This window comes from Passer domesticus, chromosome 15 (assembly GCF_036417665.1).
Source record: "Passer domesticus isolate bPasDom1 chromosome 15, bPasDom1.hap1, whole genome shotgun sequence".
Classification (NCBI taxonomy): Eukaryota; Metazoa; Chordata; class Aves; order Passeriformes; family Passeridae; genus Passer; species Passer domesticus.
Genome location: NC_087488.1, coordinates 12,816,449 through 12,837,574, shown reverse-complemented (window position 1 = coordinate 12,837,574; position 21,126 = coordinate 12,816,449). Strand labels below are relative to the sequence as shown.

The 21,126-nt window shown below is 45.3% G+C and overlaps 1 protein-coding gene across 1 annotated transcript in view; it reads left to right on the top strand.

Annotated features, from left to right (window-relative positions):
- Window positions 1–6,806: 6,806 nt before the first annotated feature.
- GNA12 (G protein subunit alpha 12) overlaps window positions 6,807–21,126 on the top strand; it is a 40,699-nt gene continuing 26,379 nt past the window's right edge. Inside the window, exons 1-2 of the mRNA XM_064390692.1 lie at window positions 6,807–7,463; window positions 18,920–19,135. Coding sequence (XP_064246762.1) covers window positions 7,143–7,463; window positions 18,920–19,135 — 537 coding nt within the window. The 5' untranslated portion in view covers window positions 6,807–7,142. The remainder of the gene's footprint in view (window positions 7,464–18,919; window positions 19,136–21,126) is intronic.

Sequence of the window (21,126 nt, the reverse complement as noted above, 5' to 3'; positions counted from 1 at the left end):
CTAAATTAGCTGGTTATTGCATTTAGGTGTGGTGTGTTTATCTTTCATATTAATTGTAAGATCATGAATATTCACAAGCTAAAAAGGATTGTTTGAATAAATGCTTAGAAAGGGTATTAAACCAATGTCTACAATTTACTGCATTTGCTGTTCTTTTGGGACATTTTTTTGTGGATAGGGAGCAGTTTTTTATACCAATGTCCACTTGGTAGCTGCAGAGGAATAAAGAAGACTTGGGATCCTTTGTTCAGGGAGCAGTGAATAAATACGTTGTAAAAACAAACAAATGTTAGCATTTTGAAAGGCTCTGTGTTTGACACGCATCTGCAAAGTAAAATATGAATTTCAGATAGATGTGCACGCATGCATCCATGTTTGCAGGGGCAAACTCCTTCAGATGGCAAACACTCACTGTAAGTGCCAACATTTTTTGCACATCTTTGAAATATTTATGTAAAAACAGAAAGAGCAGAGATTGCCCATCTGCAATGTGAACGCTGTGGGCAGCGTGCACGTGTGCTCAGTGAAGGGAGCCAGCTGAGGGAGGTGAAGAATCGAGGCTCCCCTTCTTCCTGCTGAAGCCTTGAGAGGCCCGTTCAGTGACATCTCTAATGGCACTTTTCAGATGCAGCATCCATCGCTTCTGCCTCACCTCTGAAACCAGCCCAGGCTGAGGAACCTCCCCATGGATGCAGCCCAGGGGCTTGGAGCCTGGCCAGCCACCCTGTTAGTGATCTCAGGCAAATACTGGGAACTCTGTTCCATTTATTCATCCTGAAGTGGAGGTGTTAAGAAATATGAGGCTGGTAAGTGGGTGACAGGCATCTGCAAGTGTCACCTCAGCAATTCAGGTTCACAGAGAGTCTTGGAGTAGGATTGCAAAAATTGCATCATTTGTAACCTTTTCAGCACCAGTTTTTTTAAACACAAACTGTAACCAACAGCTTTCCTTCAGACATGAAGAGAATAACTAAAGAGAACATCTGTTTTCCCTTTAGATGTGGAACTGCAATAGCAAGCCATGCATAAATTTTATTAAGGCTTGCTAATTTCTGACGAGTTTGGGGAGATGCATGCTACCAGTGCAGATATTTGGCTCTGCATCACCAGATGAAAAGCCATTTTAAAAACAATGCAGAAAAAATGGACATAGCTTGGCAGCAAATATGTAAGGTTCTGCTCCCAGGGCTTTGGCTTTGTTTGTGCAATTTACAGATTTGTGCCCGTTTTTTCCCCTCTTAATGTCACTCATCTTGTTTTCTAATGACTTTTTGTGACATAGATGACTAAACAAAATGCACCTAAACTGACAAAGCTACTTATTGCTGGAGCCTTTTGTGCTCAAAATCAGAGGTCTAAATGCTTTCAGGACTTAGATCTGCTTTTAACTTGTTTTTCAATGCTAAGTTTTTCTGGACCCCAAGAGCACTCGAGCCAGCACGAGTCTGTTCTGTCCCTTTTGCTGCAGGAATGTGTCCCCAGATTTTGAACTCAGAATTTGAGAAAGCCCCACTCAGGTCCCACAGCCCCAGGTTCTGTGCTCTCTGAGCCAACTCCTTGTAGCCAAACCTCAACTTCTGATCTTTCTTCACTCTCAGAACCAAAGTTCATCATCCTGAGGGATAATCACAGTAACTCCACAGAGTTTGGGTTGGAAGGGACCTAAAACACCACTGGGTTCCAACCCCCTGCCCTGGGCAGGGAACATCTTCCCCTATCCCAGGTTGCTCCAAGCCCTGCCCAACCTGGCCCTGGACACTTCCAGGGATGCAGCAGCCACAGCTTCTCTGGGAAACTGTGCCAGGGCCTCACAGGAAAGGATTTTTTCCTAATATCCAGTCTTCACTAAGACTGCAGGATGCTTGGCAGGACATGCCTGGAATTACACAGATCATGCCTCGTTGCATGAAATAAGTAGGAAAGTCACAGGCTGGGTTCAAAATATGCTTGTCTTCTTCCAATAATTAATTGTTTGTGGATTAATATGAGGTTTTGTGTTTTGAAAGTAAATTAATCCATTCACTGGCTGGTGTTTAATGAAGGAGAACAGGCTGCTGTCAAGCAGTCTGAAAATAGTGAAAATTAACTCCATGAAGTGTCACGACTCACATATTTTATGTATATGAGTAATGTGTCTTCTGTGGGACAGAAGATGTAAATACCACATGGAAAAGAAAAAATAGTGGCTGCCAATTTAACAAGAAAAGCAGGAATAATTGCTTCGACATAATTTAGAGTTTTGACTGCTTGGTGGCAGCTGGGCTGGGCCACTGCAAGAGAATCCACTGCAAGAGAACTCTCAAACAGCAGGAACCAAAGGTTCTGCAGCCTCTGTATTCATAGAGCTGTCAAAGGGGAAAGAAAATATAATTAAAAATCAGAACACACTGAAATCATAGAGTTCCTTCCCAGGTTGTTAGGGATCTCAAGGATCATCCAGTCAATCCTTTCTTGGCAAAAAAACTGGTCTAGACAAAATGTTCCAGCACCCTTTTAAGGTTCACCCACCTGAACCTTAAAAGTGTCCAATACCGGAGAATTCACTACTTCTCTGGGGAGATTATTCCAATGATAGATTGTTCTTCTTTTGAAAAATGTTCCTCTTGTGTCTAGTCAGAATCTCCCCAGGGATAACTTGTACCCATTCCATGTCTTTTCCATGTGACTCCTGGTAAAGAGGGAGACTCCATCTTCTTTGTAGCCACCCTTTAAATACTGGAACTTGGTGATAGATCAGGTCTCCCCTCAGCCTTTTCTCCAGGCTGAACAAACCCCATTCTCTCAGCCCTTCCAGTGGCATTAAAAGGGACAAGGCAAATACTCAGATGAAAATTCACTAATAAGTGGATTTTTTTTTTCTTGAGAGATTCCAAACTACTTCAGTTTTCTTTGGCTTCACAAGTGTTAAGACTGCAAGCACTTCAAAAAATTGGGATCTCTCAGAAAGAGAATAGAATAGGGATCATAAAGTCTTGCAGATAACAACCAGCCAAGGGTTCAATACCTACAGCAAAAAAAACCTAATACTTTAGTACCAGAAGGTTCCCATATACTTAATGATGTTGCTAGAAAATGGTTGATCTGTTTGAACTGCTCTTGTTCATTCCTGTGCAGGAGAATGTTATTCCCTTTGCCTCTCTGCACTTTTTCATTCTGCCATGGGGAGTGTGCAGAGAGAAGGCCATTGAAAAAGCCATATAAAACCTCGAGAATGCAATAAGCAGAACATGGCACTTTTAACACGACAAAACTACCAGCTTAGGTAAGGCTTGAAGTGCACATAAACTCCAGCACCTCCTCAGGCAAAGAGAGTCACAGTCTCAACAGAGAAGCAGCAAAAGGAGTTTAGATCATAAATGCTCTCCAGAACTACAGGCTTTGCTGCCTGAATGCACAATGAGCAATTCAAGGGCCCAGATATCTTCAAATCACCCAGGCTAAGCCAGGAGCGCACCTGCCCTGTGGGAGCAACAGTTCAATATTCTGACTCAGTTTGCTCACCAGCACGGGTTGGGTGATTTATCACTCTGGGTGATTCCATCACTGCACACCTTTCCTTGCCATCCTGTTAAGATCTTCAGTTTTATTCCTAAACTCCGGAGTTTTGGTTGCGTTTGCGTAGCTCTGGCATTGCTGCAAGGTGCTGCTACTGCAGCAGGAGCAAATCCTCCTTGTGGCTTATTTGCTTTCCAGTTTCACGGAGCAAAATGCTCTTTGTGGCAGTGCCGATGTCTGGTGGCACTCAGGGGAGCTGCAGCCGTGTCCCAGGTGTGGCAAACAGCCAGTTTTTAATGCAGGCTCCATCAGCTGCACCCTCAGCTCGAGCAGCAGCAGCTCCTTCCCCCGGGCCTCCTGCTGTCACTCCATCTGCAGCCAGCTCTCATGCACAGCCAGACTCCTCCAGCTGCCCGACACCTTTCCAGCTTTCACCTGCAGATGTTCTCAGGGCCAGAGCCCCAGAGTTTATTCCCCAGCCTTTCCCCCAAGCGTCCCCATCTTTCTGCTCATGATGCAGTTGCTCTGTAGCCAAGGTGGGGAGAGGAAATAATGCTTCCTTCATTGGCCCTTTCTTTCTATCCTCCAGTTCTCTGTTCTCTTCCATCTTTTTTTCTTTTCACTCTCTCTGTGGGAGATTAAAGAAGGAATAGAAGCAGCTGCACAATCAGCAGAAAGAGAACAGGAGTTATAGGAATAAACAGAGATGGGAAAGAGGAAAACAGTGTAGAAATAGGGGGGAAAAAAGTAAAAAAATGAAAACTGAGAAAGCAAAAGAATAGAAAAATTAAGTAATTGGTATTGCTTTATTTTACTTTGTATCAATACAAGTTGTTTTCATTTCAGTCTAAGCCCAAAGAAGAGAGACAACCCAGAAATCCTGAAGCATGGAGCTGGACAGGTAATAAGGAAAAGGGGAAAGGGAATTCTCTGAGGCTGAGAACAAACCTGACTCTCACCAGGGACACCTTCCCCTCCTGCTCAGGCTCATGACAAAGCCTCTGCAGGGCTGTCAGCAGTGATTGTCACACGGCTGTGAGCCCTGCCCGGCCCCGGGCACAGCCCCAGCCGCAGGAGCAGACAGAATCCTGCTTTGTGCAGCTCCGGGAGCAGCTTCCCAGGGAGTCCATGGGGAACCACAGGGCTGCGGGGGATGGAGGCAGGGCTGGACCTTCTCCTTTTGACAATTAGATGGGAGCTGCTGAAAGCTGCTTTCATGGATGAATGCATGGAGAACTAAGGACGGCTGGCAACTGATTTATTTGATTAGTTTATTGTACAGCACAGTTTCCTGTCCCAGATGAAGCAGGTCTGTCGCTGGAGTGGGACTTCACAGTTCCTGAATTCTCTGCCAAAACCCCTCAGCACCTCAGAAGTCTGAGGGAGCTCAAGGAGGGCACAGACAAAGGCAGGGGGGCAGAGAAACCGAGCTCATCAGACAAGGCCAATCTGGGCGCTGCAGAGCTCCTGATCTGCAGGCAGCCGAACATCTGTGGATGCCAGCGGGAGCCCTGGAGCTCAGCTGTTGGGAAAACCGGAGAGCGGGGTCGGCTTGGGCTGTTTGTCTCCATCCCAGCGGGGAGGGGAGGCCCCGCTCTGGCGGGGCAATCGTGACATCCAGTGGGAAACTCCTGAACTACAGCAGCTTTCTGTGGGGGGATGAGCCGCTCCCGAGGCTCAAACTGCAGCCGAAGGGTAACACCATGGAAGGGAAGCTGTCCAAGAAACATTCTGTGGGGAATGGCTCAGGAATGAGAGTTTCATGCTGGTCTCCTGAAATCTGCAATATCTAAATGAAATGTTTCTTCTTGTCAGGGAGAAAAACACTCAAACTTTGGGGAAGAGTTGACATCTCAGTGGGATTAATCCTCACACAGGATTCTCACCTCCATGAAAGGTTTTATTGAATTATTTTTGTTTAAATCTGTGACTCCCTGACCTTCTAAGATGTCTCAATGCCTACAGGGAGGCTGGAGAGGAACTTTTGACAGGGTGGTGACAGGACAAAGGGGAATGGCCTTAAGCTGAAGAGAGGTGGATTTAAATTGGATATTAGGAAAAAATTCTTCCCTGTGAGGGTGGTGAGGCCCTGGCACAGGGTGCCCAGAGAAGCTGTGGCTGCCCCTGGATCCCTGGAAGTGTCCAGGGTCAGATCAGACCAGGCTTGGAGCAACCTGGGATAGTGGAAGGTGTCCCTCCATGGCAGGGGGTGGAACAAGATGAGATTTAAGGTCCTTTCCAACCCAAACCAGCCTGGGATTTTTAGCATCCTTAATATTCTATGAAATGCCAGTCATTCTAGTAGTTTCCCTCAGCTCTCCATACTTGTGCGCCATGTTTGGAGCAGGCCTGGGGAGGATAAACAACCTGAAACTTAAACTGGAATAGATGTTTATGCCGTAAACACTTGGAAGCACAGACAGAAGTAATGCAGAAAGGACAAATAATCTCACAGAGCTGAGGACATGTGCCTGTCTTTTATGATTTCATTCTGGTCTGGGATCCCCGCCACTGCTCGGTGATCACACACCAGCTGCTTCCCAAAAGGGTTTTTTCCTTCCAGCACCTAATCACGAGACCGAAGGGGATTTTGGTTCTGAAGTGCACTTTGATACTTTAACCCCACGCTGGCACCAGCCCGGCACTGGGCTGTGCAGGGTTTGTGAGGGGTGACCCCGATGTCAGCAGGGGCTGATCCTGGCCGCGGGATTCGGGTCTCACAGAGGCTGGATCCACCCAGGATCAGCTCCTGAGGGCAGCCGCGGCTGGGAGACAAATCCCTGCGCGGTTTAACCTGGCCGAGCAAGGACGCTGCAGTGCCATGGAGGTGTGCTCGCTCATGACGTCAGCGATGACACATTACGTCACCGCACGTTGTCCGGTGAAAACAGACCCCGCTGGGTTCTGACCCTCACGTTACAAACAGCGCCCGGTACCGGCGGCTCGGACCCCAAGGCTCACACCGGCTCCCCTGACGTCATTCCAGCACACCATGACGTCACGCCGTGTCCGGCGTTGTTGACGTAACAACGCTGTGCCCGCCTTCTCGTTATGCCACACAAGCCCCGCCCCCGACAGAAAGGCCACGCCCTCTCGCTGCTGATTGGTGCTTGCGCTCCTGTCCCCGCCCCCTCCCGGCACTGCCCGCCCTGCCTTGCCCTGAGCCGCGTCGCCCGCTTGGTCCCGCCCCGCATGCCGGTTCATCCAATTGGAGAACGGATGCGTTGAGCGACAGCGCTGCCGCCCAATGGGGGCGGGGCGGGCTCCTCCCCGCGCGGGCGGCGGCGCTCAGGGCAAGGGGCCGGGGCCGCGTGTCCCCCGCCCGCCGCGGCACCGCCGCGACCCCGCGCCGAGGGCTCCGGGCGCCTCCCGCCGCCCCCGGCCCCGCGCAGCTCCCTCGGAGCGGCCGCGCCCCCTCCCCGGGCAGGGCCTGCGGGCCGCGCCCCGCCGCCCGCACCCCCTCCCCCGGCCGGCCGCTCCCTCCCTCCGCCGCGCCGGAGCGAGGAATGGGCGGTCCCGGCCCGTAGCCCCCGGCGGCGGCTGCTCCTCCTCCCGGTCGCAGCGTCTCGGCGGCCTCCGCCCGATGCTGGCGGAGCTCGGGGTCTCGGCGGCGGCGTTGTGAGTGCTCCGGCCGGGCCGCCGCCGCCATGTCCGGCGTGGTGCGCACCCTGAGCCGCTGCCTGCTGCCGGCCGAGGCCGCGGGCCGCGCCGGGGAGCAGCCGCGGCGGGACGGCAAGGAGCGGAGCCGCGATGCCGAGCGGGAGGCGCGGCGGCGCAGCCGGGAGATCGACGCGATGCTGGCCCGGGAGCGGCGCGCCGTGCGCCGCCTCGTCAAGATCCTGCTGCTGGGCGCCGGCGAGAGCGGCAAGTCCACCTTCCTCAAGCAGATGCGGATCATCCACGGCCGCGAGTTCGACCAGAAGGCGCTGCTGGAGTTCCGGGCCACCATCTACGAGAACATCCTCAAGGTGAGGGGCGGCGGAGGGGGGTGGGGGCCGGCGCCGGGAGCCCGGGCCGTGCCCGGAGTCGCTGTCGGAAAAGGCCGGGAGAGCCCGGCCGGGCGGCGGCTGCTCCCCCGCCTGTCCCGGTGCTCCGGGAAGGGGCTCGGGGCAGGTGTTTGGGAGGGCGGCACCTTTGTGCCGTGGGGCCCGGGGAATGTGGGTTGCGGCGTTACCCCGCTGAAGGCTTCCGTGAAAAGGGCTCAAAGGAAATTTCCCTGCAAAGGGGATTGAGAAAAGCTTTGTGGAAACGCAGAGGAAAGAGGATATAGGTGTGGCCTGCCTTCTGGAAAAAACATTATGAGAGCATCCTCGAAGTCGGAATTGGAGAAACTTCAAGGCTTGAAGAAATGAGGAGGAATTTCTCTGCTTTTGCAAAGTGTCCCCGTCTGTGCACCTCGAGATGGGACAAGAAGGGATCCTCGTACAGATGTGACGGCTGCAAGTGGTTGTTACTTGGTGCATCTTTAGAAATGCGGGAGTGTAGGCCCGCAGAGTTGGGAATTGTGAAGTGTTATCAAACCTAGAGCTGAAATAGAAATAACTGGTTTAGTGCCTTTGTGGGAAAGTTTCCTTTCAGTGTGTGTGCAGGTTTTATAGTGTTGGCAGTGTGTTTCTCTGCTGACTGGAGACTGTAAAAGCTACTGGTAGAACCTTTGGTCTACAGACCAATATTTCCCTAACTAGGGAAAACCAGCCTTGACAAATACTGTTCCTTTCAGGGATACAAGCCTTGATGCCCTGTGCAGGTAGAAGTGATCACATTTTAGAAAATACCTGAAGATACATAAAAAGCTCACTCAGGAGTCTTTTTCTCTTCATCTTTCCCTAAAAGAAATGCTGCTTTCCTGCCTATATTTTTCTGTAGGACCGTCACCATTCTTTTGTGGGCATGGATTTGTGAGGTTTTGTGAGATTTCATAGAAAGTTAAAGGAAAGGGAACTGTGCAAGTTAAAGATAACGAGTTACTTTTGAGTTTCCAGATTTGTGTTTAAATAGATGCTTTATGTGCATTTAATAAGTGCACGCATACAATGACTCTTGTTTTTAAGAATGCTGCTATTCCATAAAGGGCTTTCACTTCTGTTAATGAACAGGAAAATGGTTGTCTAATTTTCTTTTCCTTTTTTTTGTCCATTTTCAGGCTGGAGCCCATTAACTGCAAGAAAGTTGAAATTCAGAAGCTTCTCTCTGGTTGTAGTTATGTGAGCAAAGAGAGTGTTATGATTTTTTAAATCTATATGCCTAGAAATAAGGAGTCTTATTTTAGATCTTAATTCTTATTGTGGTCCTGTCAGTGATTTATTTTTTTTTTGCTGCTGCTAATTTCAAGTAGTAGGAGAAGCTTTTAAGGAAGCAGTTTGTGAAAATGGAAAAATCTGAGCCTCCTTCCTCTTTAAGTTGTTTAAGCAGTAATGGTGAAATGATGTAATATTTTATGTATGCAGAAGGTGTAGAGCTTTCAGCAGTAGAACTTGGTGTGCTTTGGAAAGAAAAGTGTCTCCTCCTTGTAGTAGAGGAGGCAGAGTCACACACTTGAAACACTTGTTTGCTGGATGGCTCTGGGTAGGTTTGCAGAATTCAGAGCAGAATCCTGGTCCTCAAGATAGCAGTCAGGTGTTCTGATAGTTAACAGCACTTCTTGGACTATGTCAGTTGAACCTTTTAAACTCTTCTGATCCTGAAAATAAAATTTGGAAGTAGCTTTAAAGTGGGTTAATATGGTTCAGCAGATTGATTGCCCTTTTGGCCTTGGAGAAGGTGATTTGGGAGTGTTAAGGTTAGGTTAGGGTTCTCTTTTGGGTGTGAGTCAGACTCTTCCTTCCCTTGCTTCTCCAGATAACACAGGTGGCTCGTGCATACAAGAATACAATTTAGACTCACCCATAAGTTTTTAGGGAATGGCTTGGGAATAGTCACTCTGGAAAAAGTAGGCAGAAGGAGGAAGAGCAAACAAAGAAAACCAGAAGAGTTTTCTGGTGGGAAGGCAGTAGATGTTTTGTTTGCATTTTTGCTCATCAGAGAGAAACCTGATAACACCTTGATATTCTGCCATAATCCCCAGGAAGAAATCAAACACCAGGACAGAATAACAGCTTTCTAAACAGAGTGATTGTCTGTCAGTGCTTTTATTTTAGGGTAATTGCATTATACTCTCTTGCATTAAGCTTTGTTGTGTGGATAAACATCCAGTGTTGAAAGTAAGCTTATTTAGCTTCTTTGACAGTGTAAGTTGTCAAGTGCACGTGATTGCTGCTCTTTCTGTAACAGAGTGTTCAGACTACAAGTTCTTCTCACTTTTTCAGGAAGTTCAGTGATCGACTGGCTAAGACTTAATGAAGCCAAGATCACCATGTGTTTAACTGGCAATAAAATATCTCAGATGAAGTTTTAGTACTATATGTGGTCAATGTGAAGTGGAAATGATCCTATCAAATGGCATTTAAATCTGTGTGACATTGTTAAGTACAGCTGCAGCAGCCTTAGCCCGTTTTTCCACACACTCCTCAGCATGGTCAGACAATGGTCCTCCTAAGCTTCTGCAACACTCAGATCTGAGTTAGAAATGCAGTGTAAATCTCTGAGATTAAATGGTCAATTTTCATTTTCCAGCCATGACTAAACTCCTCTCTGAAGGAGAAGCATTCCTGCTCTTGTAACAGTGCTGGATATTTCTGAAATGCTTATTGCAGTAGTGTTTAGGCAACAGTACAGCTTATGGAGAATGAAGAAACTGCTTCAGAGAACACAATGTGAAACCTCTCTGAAAATAACAGTGCTAAGTATGAATTGACATTAGTGTCAGCTTCCACTTTATTTGAGTTTTCACCTTCTTGTCTTTCTGATATCTTTTTAATGCTGAGTTCTTTGCTTACCCTGTTCTCTCTGATTCTCATCTCCCATTTTGGGGAAACCCTAGTCAGAAACAAAATGCTGAAGCAAAATAAACCCATGATACAGAATTTACTTTTCCATTTAGTACAGGTGATGGTTCAGGGCCTTGCTAGCTTTTTCTGGCATTTGTGGGATGGTATTCAAATACAGGAGTTTTGCTTTGGTTTAAGGTAAATAGTCATCGGTTAACTCGGGTTTTGCTTGTTAATCGAGGCTAAGTTTCAAAGTAACTTTTTGGAACTTTTTGATGATTGAAGTGAAAAGCAGTAGTGTTAATGTTCTGGTATGAGTACACAGGCTTCAGGACTTCAGCACACCCACCTGGAAAAGGAAAGTGCACAGGACAGGGCTGTCTGGCTGCTGAGGCCTGAATTTTAAGGTGACTCTTGGCTATGGTGGAAAAGTGTCATGTACCTTAAGTTTCAAGTCTAAGCAATGTGTGGTGGCATTACAGAGTATTTTGATGCTTTTCAACTGGAGCTACAGGAATTTTCTGATACCTCCCATCCAAAACAGATGGGCTGGCCTTGCTACTCTATTTGCTTCCTTTGATAAAAGTTAAAGAGCTCAGACACTCAACGGGTCACAACTCTGATGTTCCTAGTCTAAATGTTTTTTTGTTTCAAGTATGTGAATATCATGCTGCTTAAAAAAACCCGGTTTAGTTGCATAAGAAAATAATTACAGCAATCTACAAGCACCAGAGTGGTACTTGCACCAGCTTGTTTAGGAGATTTTGATCTGAAGAGAGAAAAAGTTCAGCTTTTAGAAGCCTGAAGTATAATCTGTTGAGCTCTTTTGGTAATGTTAGTTTTCCTGTTGAGAATGGAAATACCAGCTCAAGGTTTCAGTACATCCATGAGTGTTTTCTTTTTGTTTGTGGCCTGAAGTGTAATGATTGACTAAGGAATTGAAAAGCCTGGAATTGCAGAGGGAAGGACTGCACAGGAAATTATGTGTGTTCATTTGTGAGCTCTGAGTGGGGGAAAAAACAAGGAAAGATTCTGAACATGTAAGATCTTTGAGGAGCCGTCCTTTGGGACTTCTGAGTGCAGCTGCAGTACACGAGGGGATGCCTGAGAGCATTTCTCCTTGATAGCAGGAATATGAGTGGCAGTTAAACAAAATAACTGTCTTGTGCTGAAGGCAGCTCTAAGAACTTTAGACTGCTGCAATTAGTACTAAACCTGGACTGTGGCTGGGACTCCGTGTACCTTGAATGTACCTAAATTGTATTTAGGGTGGCTGAAGTTGGTTGTACCTCCTGTCATCAACAAACGAACCAATAAAACTCTTTTGCAACTTTCAAGTTGCAGCCAGGTACAGATACAAACTCTGGCGTGTGGAAACAGATTATTCCCCAGTTTGTTTGTCACTTGCAAGTGACCAAGTGACTACTCATTTATAATGTAAGCATGTTTCTTCCAGTGGCCTGCAGACTCAGGGGAAATACATCAGGTAAACCCCAGTTACTCTTTAAATTGTCTTGACTCCACGCTTCCCTGGGTTTACATGCAAATGAATTTGGAAACCCATTAGGAGGTGATGATGGTCACACTCCATCTGTTGCTTCGGAGCTGGGATCCAGCTGTTTGAGTAGTTGGTGTCAGGACAGTGTCAATCTCCTTTCTGCTGGAACAGCTTCTTTTCAGAGGAATGACAGGGAGAGCATAGGAACTGTGGTTAATTAGAATCTTGAAATTTAATATAGAAGTGCTAAAGTTCTGTACTAGAACAGTCTTTTAATTCTGATTATCTTTACTCTGAGCTTATTTTATTAAGAAAAATAATATTCACTAGTTTACGTAGAAAAGACAAAAAACCCTGATGAGTCTTGCTGATCTTGTTGTTACAGGTTCATTTCATCAATGGATCTCTTACTGACTTCCAGTTGGTGTATTTTCTATGTATTAAATGTAATTTCTATCAACTCTGGTGGTCCCTTTGCATTTGGGGTGTCTCTTGGTTGGGCAGGGAGACAGCAATCTCTCTTCATCAGAGTGGCAGATACTGGAAGAGGAGTAATGGTCAGTGGTAAATGATAAATATTCATAGTAGTTCCAAAATGGAGCTCACAGTGCTCTTGTGATGTAGTCATTAGTATTGCAGAACATGACTTAGTCCCTGGAGACTGCAGGCACATACTTTGATGTCTTCCAGACAAAAGTTTAGTCACTGAAGTGACTAAATTTGGGAGCTTACTCCCAACTTATTCACTTGGTTAACTATACATGTAGTTTTATAATTGGCTTGGAAACGGTATTGGCAAAAAAAATTAGCAAATTGTCCTGTAAAAAATGTTTACAGGAAAACTTTGGAGCAAGCTCTAGTTTACATTGTCTGGAAAAGTAAGTTCAATGCAAATTCCAACAAGGAAAAAGCTGAAAGGAATTGGAGGCTGCAGAGCTTCCAAATGAGTTTTCACCCCTTGCCTGGGATTTTTCAGCCTAGGAAAGGTCAGGAGCTGGTCCAGCCTGGCATTGAAAGCCCTGTCTGAGCACATGTGCTGGGTCCTGAATCCATGAGGGCAGCCTGGCAGGGGTACCCTTGGAGCTGCAGATGCTGTGTCTCCTGTATTGAAAGCATGAACTAACTGTGAGCTGATACTGGTGGGATGGTCTCAGGGCAAGGAGAAAGCTGCTAATAAAGTCTGAAAGCATTAACTGAGAACTTTTTGTGAGGTTCTGAACGTCATCTCTGAGGTCATCATCTCTTTACCCTGTGCTGAGTTACAAGTAAAGTTTGCAGTATTTTCCTTCTGCTGCATTTATCGTCATTTCGCTGGGTTCACTCAAAGACAAGGACTCTTTTCAGAGTTTCCAGACAAGCAGACATCACTGCTGCTCCCAATCCAGAGACTCGGTGGCTAATCCAAATGTTTTTTAATATTTGTGTTCCTGTGGACTAGGTAAATGACACTTCCCCTTTGTTGCTGTTTTTTATTTGTGTGCTGGCCTGGAAGGTAGGTCATCTTTGCTGTTTACCTTGCTCTCACCTGAGTGGTACTGGAATATGTGAGTGGTGAAAGGACATGCAGAACTGGGGAGCCTTTTTGTTGTCTAACTGGGCCAACTGGTGCTGCTCCCACCCCTACCCTTGTGTGTGTCTCGCCTCACAGCAAACTAATACAGCCAGTGGAAATCACTTTTTATATGAATAGCCAGGTTCTTGGTGATGTTTGCTCGCTGGATTGTGGGCTCAGGCAAATGACAAACCTGTCAAACAGAAGATGGTGGAACTCCTCTGCCAGGAAAGATGCCCCTTTTGATGGTACCTCATTTTTTGGCTGTTCTGTAATGTGGAATCTTATCCTGAATGACATTGGGTTCTCTACTGCTGCTTGGCCTAATGCTCCAAGGACATAGATCAAAGAAAAACTCTGTTAATGCTTTTATGATAGTGTGCTGTAAAAATCTGATTGTCTTGCTGTCACTCTGTTTGTAGTAGGTCACCTTCTCTGCAGTGCTCAGACAGCAATTTACAAACAGTGCATATGATTATATTTGCTAACACTGACAACTTTATTTTTAAAAACTGTGCAGCTGGACCTGTGTTCCTCATCACCTTGTATTGTTCCTCTGGCTCCAGAGAATATCTGTGGGCTGAGGTGGGAGCAATCCTGTTGGCAGTAGCTGTGATATAGATTGGTCTCTGTGAGATGAGATCCCCAAACTTCTGCCAGTTCCTTGTCAACAGCAGTGAGGAAAAACACGCAGTAGGAAACACGCTGGAATCTCCCTGTGCCTGCAGTGTTCCTGCTGGTTTGCAGCCCTGGGAGAAGACAGCAGTGCCTGTTAGCTGTGACCTGGAGTCCCCAGCACTTCTCTCAGGACAGGAAGGTCCATAATTGATATGTAGATAACAGAGATTTGGGTCATTTCTGGAGGTTGAGCAGTGTGTTAATGGTAAAAGTGTAAAAAGTAGCTGCTGTAGTATTTCATGTGTAGCAGTTACTCTGTCTGTGCTCTCTTACTCAGTAGTAGTTCTCTAAAATTATTTGAGAAAATGTGCTGTAGGAGACTCTTCTATTTGTATACAAACTCTGAGCAGGTTTGCAAGTTCTCTCTAGACACTGAGTCAGGTTTTTTGATCTTGACTGGATCTTTGACTTGACTGCTGGTGTATGCATGGAAGGACCTGGCCTTGCCTATGAGCAAGTGCTCCCCAAACCTGTTGTGCCAATTTTCTGTTTGGTGCTTAATTGAGGAGTGTTCACTTGGCCTCTGAGTTGGTCCATCTGGTGAAAGGTGTGAGGTTTTAGGGATAATGAATCCTTCAGGTACTGGAGCATATGAATAATTTAAAAAGTGAGTGTTGTGTTTTATGTAGCAGTGTAACTACAGATGTAAGATGTGCTTGAATCACGCTGCTCTTTAAATACTGCAAACATCTCTGGCTTCAAGTGACATTAGCTCATGATGACCTTTTTAATAATTCCCACAAATTCATTTAATTATTATTTAAAAATACAAGACGACCTGGATTTTTTTCAGAGCTAGAATGCTTTCAAAAATAAAGGAGAAAAACTGCATTTGAGCCAGTCCTACTAATGAGCATTTGTGTAAATGCTCATAAAACCTTCCTGCTGGTGAGTAGCAAACGTGCTCCAAACAGCTGTGCTGTGTCAGGCCGAGGAGCTCAGCCTTTGTCTGTGACATGAAAAAACAACCCACAACCAAAATCGGGTACGAGCACGAGGCAACGTGATCCTTTGGTGTGCTCCTCCAGTTATTGGCAGCCTTTGGTCTCGGAAACTCCTTGAGCCAGGATTTGCATCTGGAATGTAATCGAATAGTCCTCTCTGGACTTTGCTTCCATCTATTCTTCTCCATGGCTTTTGGAGTCCATTTATGCTTTTGGCCAACATTCTGTGTAAATGCGTTTGGCTGGCTGGGGGTGTGTGGGTTTTGAGTTTGAGCTGTTTGATAACTCATATTTGTCTAGCAAGGGGAAGGAGAAAAATAGTCTTTGTCTATTCCCTTTCTGCATGTGGTTTGTAATTTCTTTAGATTTCTTGTGTGTTATGCCTTAGCTGTCTTTTCACATCTATGGATTTCTATATTTAGCATTTTCTTCTGTATAAGATATGGTGCTTCATGAGGTAGATCTCATCACAGTCTTGTTAGACCTTTTTCTCCTTCTACCCTGATTCCATTCAGGTTTTGTGCATGCCAGGGATTTATGCAGTGACTTGAATATATTAAAAATTATTAAGAAAGGAATGGAACAGAGAATTTCCTATTTTTTTCCTCCCTAACTGGTGCTTCCATTATGCTGCTGGTTTTCTATTTTCTAATGCCTCACACTATCCTTATCTGTGAATTTTAATTCTTTCCATCTATGCTTATTCTGGATCCTGCTTTAACTGCAGCACAAAAGCTTTAAATCAGTTGAAGTGTTCAGAAGTTTATTTCCCATCTAAACTTGTTGCTTCATTTTTTTTCTGTAGTCCAGATTTGAAAACAGAATCATAATTGATGGTGTTCAGCCTCATAAATGAAAGAGTGAATTGACATTTTCTACAGTCACAGAAAATCAGAAAAACTGTTGGGAAGGGGGTAGGGAAAGTGTCTTGCTTGTATTTCCAGTAAGTGGAAAACTTTCCTACGGTGACTTGCTCTGCAGATTAATGAGGCAGGGATTATCAAATGCTCAGTGAGGTTGCAAAATACAGTGTTACCAGTAAGTCTGAGATGTGAGAAGAGAAGTACACAGGATCTAAATTTAGTGTTTTCTCTGTTTCTCCTCATCTTTTTGACATCTGTTTGTAGCATTTATGGAACTGTTTTGTGGAGATGGAGAAATGTTAAGTTTAGATTCACTTTACTGGGGATTTTGCTGAGTCACACTTCTAACTGCTAAGAGTTGGGTGGAAGAAGCATTGAGTGTTTTGCTCATTATTTGAAGCTTTCATTCCTGATGTGTTTTAGAGACATATGTTGAAGCAGATGTGTTCTAAAAATTTTGAGAGGTGCTGTGGGTGTGCATAGGACAGAATTCCTGCTAGTCTTTATCCTGTGTTTGTGTTTTCTTCATGCAGTGTGTCTGTTTGTCAGTGCTGATGCTGGTGTCCCACTGCTGAGCCACTTTGTCCCAGATCAGGCTCTACATGTGACTTGGTGGCAGCATCTGTCTCTGGAACAGTCAGAGCAATGCTGATGCCACGTGCTGCCCATGGGTGACCTTACAGTGGTTAATCCACTCCCATAGGGTATGTGGGACCTAACTTTAGTTCCTTTTTTTTTCTCAGGGAGGGTCAAACCTGAATTTCCAACAAGCAGCAGCCAGCAGATAAGTGACTATCCCAGGACTGGAGCAGTCTGTATGCCCTTGATTGAAACTGTTCTGCTGTTTTCTCCACACAAATAATGAAACTTGCCCTAACAACAAACAGCTTCTTGAGAACCTCTGTGTCTCCAGTGTGAGCAGGGAAAGTCAGAGCAGCAGTGTGGGGAGATGCACTGGGGCTGAGGTCCCACTGCTCTTTTATCCAAGCAGTTGTGCAGACCTGCAGCCATTCCTTTGAGATGCTGTGCAGTGGCTGTGAGGTGGAGAAGGGTTAAACCAGCCCAGAGCTGGAGCCAGGGGAGATCCTGCAGGGCCCAGGCAGGAGAAAGGTCAGAGCTGCGTGGGCTGGGAGCTCTGTGCAGGACCAGGGCAGCGAGGGGACGTGGTGACCCAGGGGGATGGACGTGGCTGGGGAGATGGTGATCACTGTCCCACACACAGTGCTGGTTAACCATTTCATACACAGCAGTTCTCACAACAGAGACAAACCTGGCATGAGACACACAGAAATAACCGTGTCCTGCTGACCTCAGTCACCACAACCCTCTGGAAAAATCTCCCAAGTTCTTAACTGGGTATAATGGGGAGCTGACCCACTATGTCCAAACCCTTCCAGTTGCAGCCAAGATGGGGGTGTGTGCAAGGGATGGTTTGCAGAAGTGTGTGAAGCTGTGAGGTGTCATGGAGGCATCTGCAGTTCAGAGACCGAGCCTTATAAGTGGGTTTTTCATACTTCTGTTTGCTAGTGCCATTCAAATAACCATTGAAAAACTTCTGTTAGTAAAAGGATAAACTCTGCAACTGGGGATGAGAGTTGGCTTTTAGTCTGTATGACAGTTACTAAATAGTTATGTGTGGAATTTAAGGCATCAGTTGGCAAATATATTTTATTTTAGTATTTTCATGGTATTGTGGGGATATATTCTCTACTCTATGAGAAGAAGTAACTATCAGTAGAGAATCATAAATATTTATAGTTTTGGGAAGCTGCTCTTCAGGAGCACTGCTGGATGGTGACAGCCACAACACTTCACTTTGAGTTGCTATTCTGTGACACTCCACTAAGTTGCGTCTCGCTTCCCTCTCTAATCTTGGTTGCTGTTGGGAAGTTACTGTTGTTGTTGGTGTGTGGTGCTGCTGAAGGACTGGAGGGTAGAAAAGTTCAAGTGTTAATAAAAATACGTGCAGTCTTGATAGCTTAAAGTATGCAAAAAAGATCAGTCCAGTAATGTGGAGGCTCTTGTGAGTAGCTGTGGAAACAGAACTTCACTTTTGGAGATTTTTTTATTTTATTTATTTTGTATCTCTAGAACCAAAGATCAACATAATGAGAAAAGTGATCCAGTATAACCCAGAGATTTTACTTGTGAATTTGATGGTACTTGAGATGCTGAGTCACCATTAGCAGATCTGTCCATTACTAAAATGGGGCTCACTATTGAGAAATAAATATTGGCCATTGGAAGCTATTTACTGCAGGTGAAGTTAGAGTCAAGACTGAAGTTTCAAATTTCTTTAATCTCATGTATTTGGCTTATTGCCATGAATAAGAAATTAGGTTTCCATAAAAACTGAAAAATGTGAAAAGAACCAGCTCAGTAATCCTGAATTGAATTTGAGAATGAGATCTCTTTGCTTCTAGATTTCTTTTCCTGTCACACAGGAAACCTATGTGTCACACATTGCTTAGCAAATTCAAAAAGTGAGCTGATTCTCAGGGAAAACTGGATCTGCTTTCCTGAGCCTGGTAGCTTGGAATCTGTGCAGTATCTTCAGTCCTGTGATGCTCTTCTGATCTCCCTAATGCTTGAGAAAGCTGGGATGTCCTTTTTGGTGTCAGAAACCCAAATGCAAAGAAAAAGATGGAAGAATATGGTTTCAGGCGTGGTGTTACTTTTAAAACTACAGCTATGATGATCCCTCATTAGTTCCCAGACACTTTTCTTAATTCCCAGACACTTTTCATACTCTCACTGATGTTTACTTTCATTATCTGTTGGTAGCACTGCTTGTTGCCATTAGCTGTTGCCGCTAATACTTTTTCCACCTGGGGAAATATTTTGTGGCTAAATTGCTTACAGAAGCAGGCTCTATCTTACTTCTGTTGGAGATGTTGCAATAAACAACGTTTTTGCTTCTCTCCTGAGTTCAGTCTTACCAGAACAGTGTCAAAAAAATAATCTTCAAGTCCTTGTTCTTTTACACTTTATTCACTGACTTTCTTCTCTGAATCGTTCCTTAGGGCTGCAGGGTTCTGGTTGATGCACGGGACAAGCTGGGGATCCCCTGGCAGTACACAGAGAATGAGAAGCATGGAATGTTCCTGATGGCCTTTGAGAACAAAGCTGGGATGCCCATCGAGCCTGCCACCTTCCAGCTCTACGTGCCTGCCCTGGGTGCTCTCTGGAGGGATTCGGGAATCAAGGAAGCCTTCAGCCGCCGCAGCGAGTACCAGCTGGTGAGTACAGCCAGCTCCTCGGTGGGAGGAGGAAAGTGCTGCACTATAAATCTCTCTTCAGCTCAAACACAGCTTGCTACGTGCAAGATGGAGCCACCCTGTTAGCTGTTTGTAGGAGTGCTGTAAATCTGAGCACTGCAGCAGCAGAAACAAGTGGTAATTGGAGCCAAACTTGAAAAACTGCATGGCAGTAAGAGGGAGTGGAAAAGTGCACATGACTGGATAAACTGGAAGAGCAAGAGGAACCAAAAAAGGCAGGAATTGGTTGAACTAAAAATATTTTAGCAGCTCAGTAGGTCTGTTCATAGTAGGTCACTGATGAAGGCACACTTAATTTGTAACTTTCCAGTCCTGCCAGCTTGCACTATATTGATACTGGCAAACTCTTCCTGCATGCAGCTCTTTTGAAGTGAATGCAACACCCATTCAGGCTGCTGCTCCCTGACTGTTTCTTTTGATCCTGCAAGTGAAACTTGGATAAGCAACTGAAAGATGACAGTGAGCATAAAAATGTGCTCTCTTCCCTGCTTTCTTGTTGTTAGGTCTTCATGCTCTTGTGCCAAAATACCTGCACTTCTGGTATGGGATATCATTCTGACAGCTGTTCATAATCCACTCCTTTTTCTTCATATGTACAAGATGCAGATTTTTTTTCTTCTCTTTTACTTCCCTGTTCTGTGGAGCAAGGTACTGATCCAGACAACCTGGTACCACAATGCTATGTTATCATTATTAGATATTAGAATTAGAGGGGTTCAAGGACAGAAACAGGGCTTTGTATAGTTTCCTTTAGATTCTTTTACAAAGGAGAACTAGAGAAATTAAATAGTGAAATTCTGATTGTTCCTTCATGCTCCTTCTCTGTGTGGGTTCTCTGGTGTCTGGTACTGTAGTTAAGCTCAAGCTGCAGCCCTTAGCTATTCATCTGTCTCCATTAATAAGATGCCTGTTTGAGTCTTCTTGTTGCATATCTTTGAAATCTGTCTCTGAAGTATCATGGGACTGCCAAATAGGTAAAGAATAAATGAAATGAAGTAAAGCTGTCACAGGATGATGGGATAAACCTCACTTCCTTAGGCTAAAAATAAAACTATTTCAGCACTGGGGGTGGGGGGAAGGATGTGCAGGGGGAGAGGATGGATTAATTGTTCTATTATTCCTAGCATCTGTAGACACAGGCTTTGCTGTTCTAAGCACTGTTCAAATGTGGAATAATAAGATGGCTCGTGCCACAGAGAACTTGAATTTGCCATGAAGCAACTGCTAAGAGAATCCAGTATAGTAAGCAATAGTTGCATCAGCAGCCTGCTAAGATTGGTTTGTTTTGTTTTTTTTTCCCCTGGGAAATGCTATGGACAAGCATGGATTTTGTTTGTAGAGAGAGATTCAGATGGGGATCATGTGGGAGGTTCATTCCTGTGCTGTTTAGCAATAAAGTATTATCAAACTGGGGGAAAAAAGTCCCATTTGTTGAATCAATTGTGTTCCAAAAGTAGCTGGCCTACCTCTGCATTCCCTGGCTTAGAGGATTAAATAGGAAATACCAAAAAAATTAAAAAGCCCCACAGAAACAAAGCAGAGAGGGATGCAAGTGATCATTTGATAGGCTGTCATCTTCAACATCATGCTGCAGTTCCATGGTGCATCCTTTTGGATGCCACTGGTGTCACCTGGGTGCTGTCACTGGGGCACCTGGAACTGCTGCAGGCACCAGGGCTGTCACCCTGTCAATACTGCAGCCACTGTGTCACCAAAACTCTGTAACTCCATCCCAGTCCTGCACCTGTGGCACTGACAACATGAAATTCTGGGTGCTGTTATTTTATTGTGCAGGCTGTATTACCAAGGGATTAGAAAGTGCCTCACTTGTAACTAAAAAAAAAAACACTTGTCTGCAGAAAAGGTTTTTAAATGTTCTGGATTAAACAAATTATTAACACCTTAATACTTGGAACAAGTTTCCCTATCTTGCTTCTAAGTTCAGCAGAAGT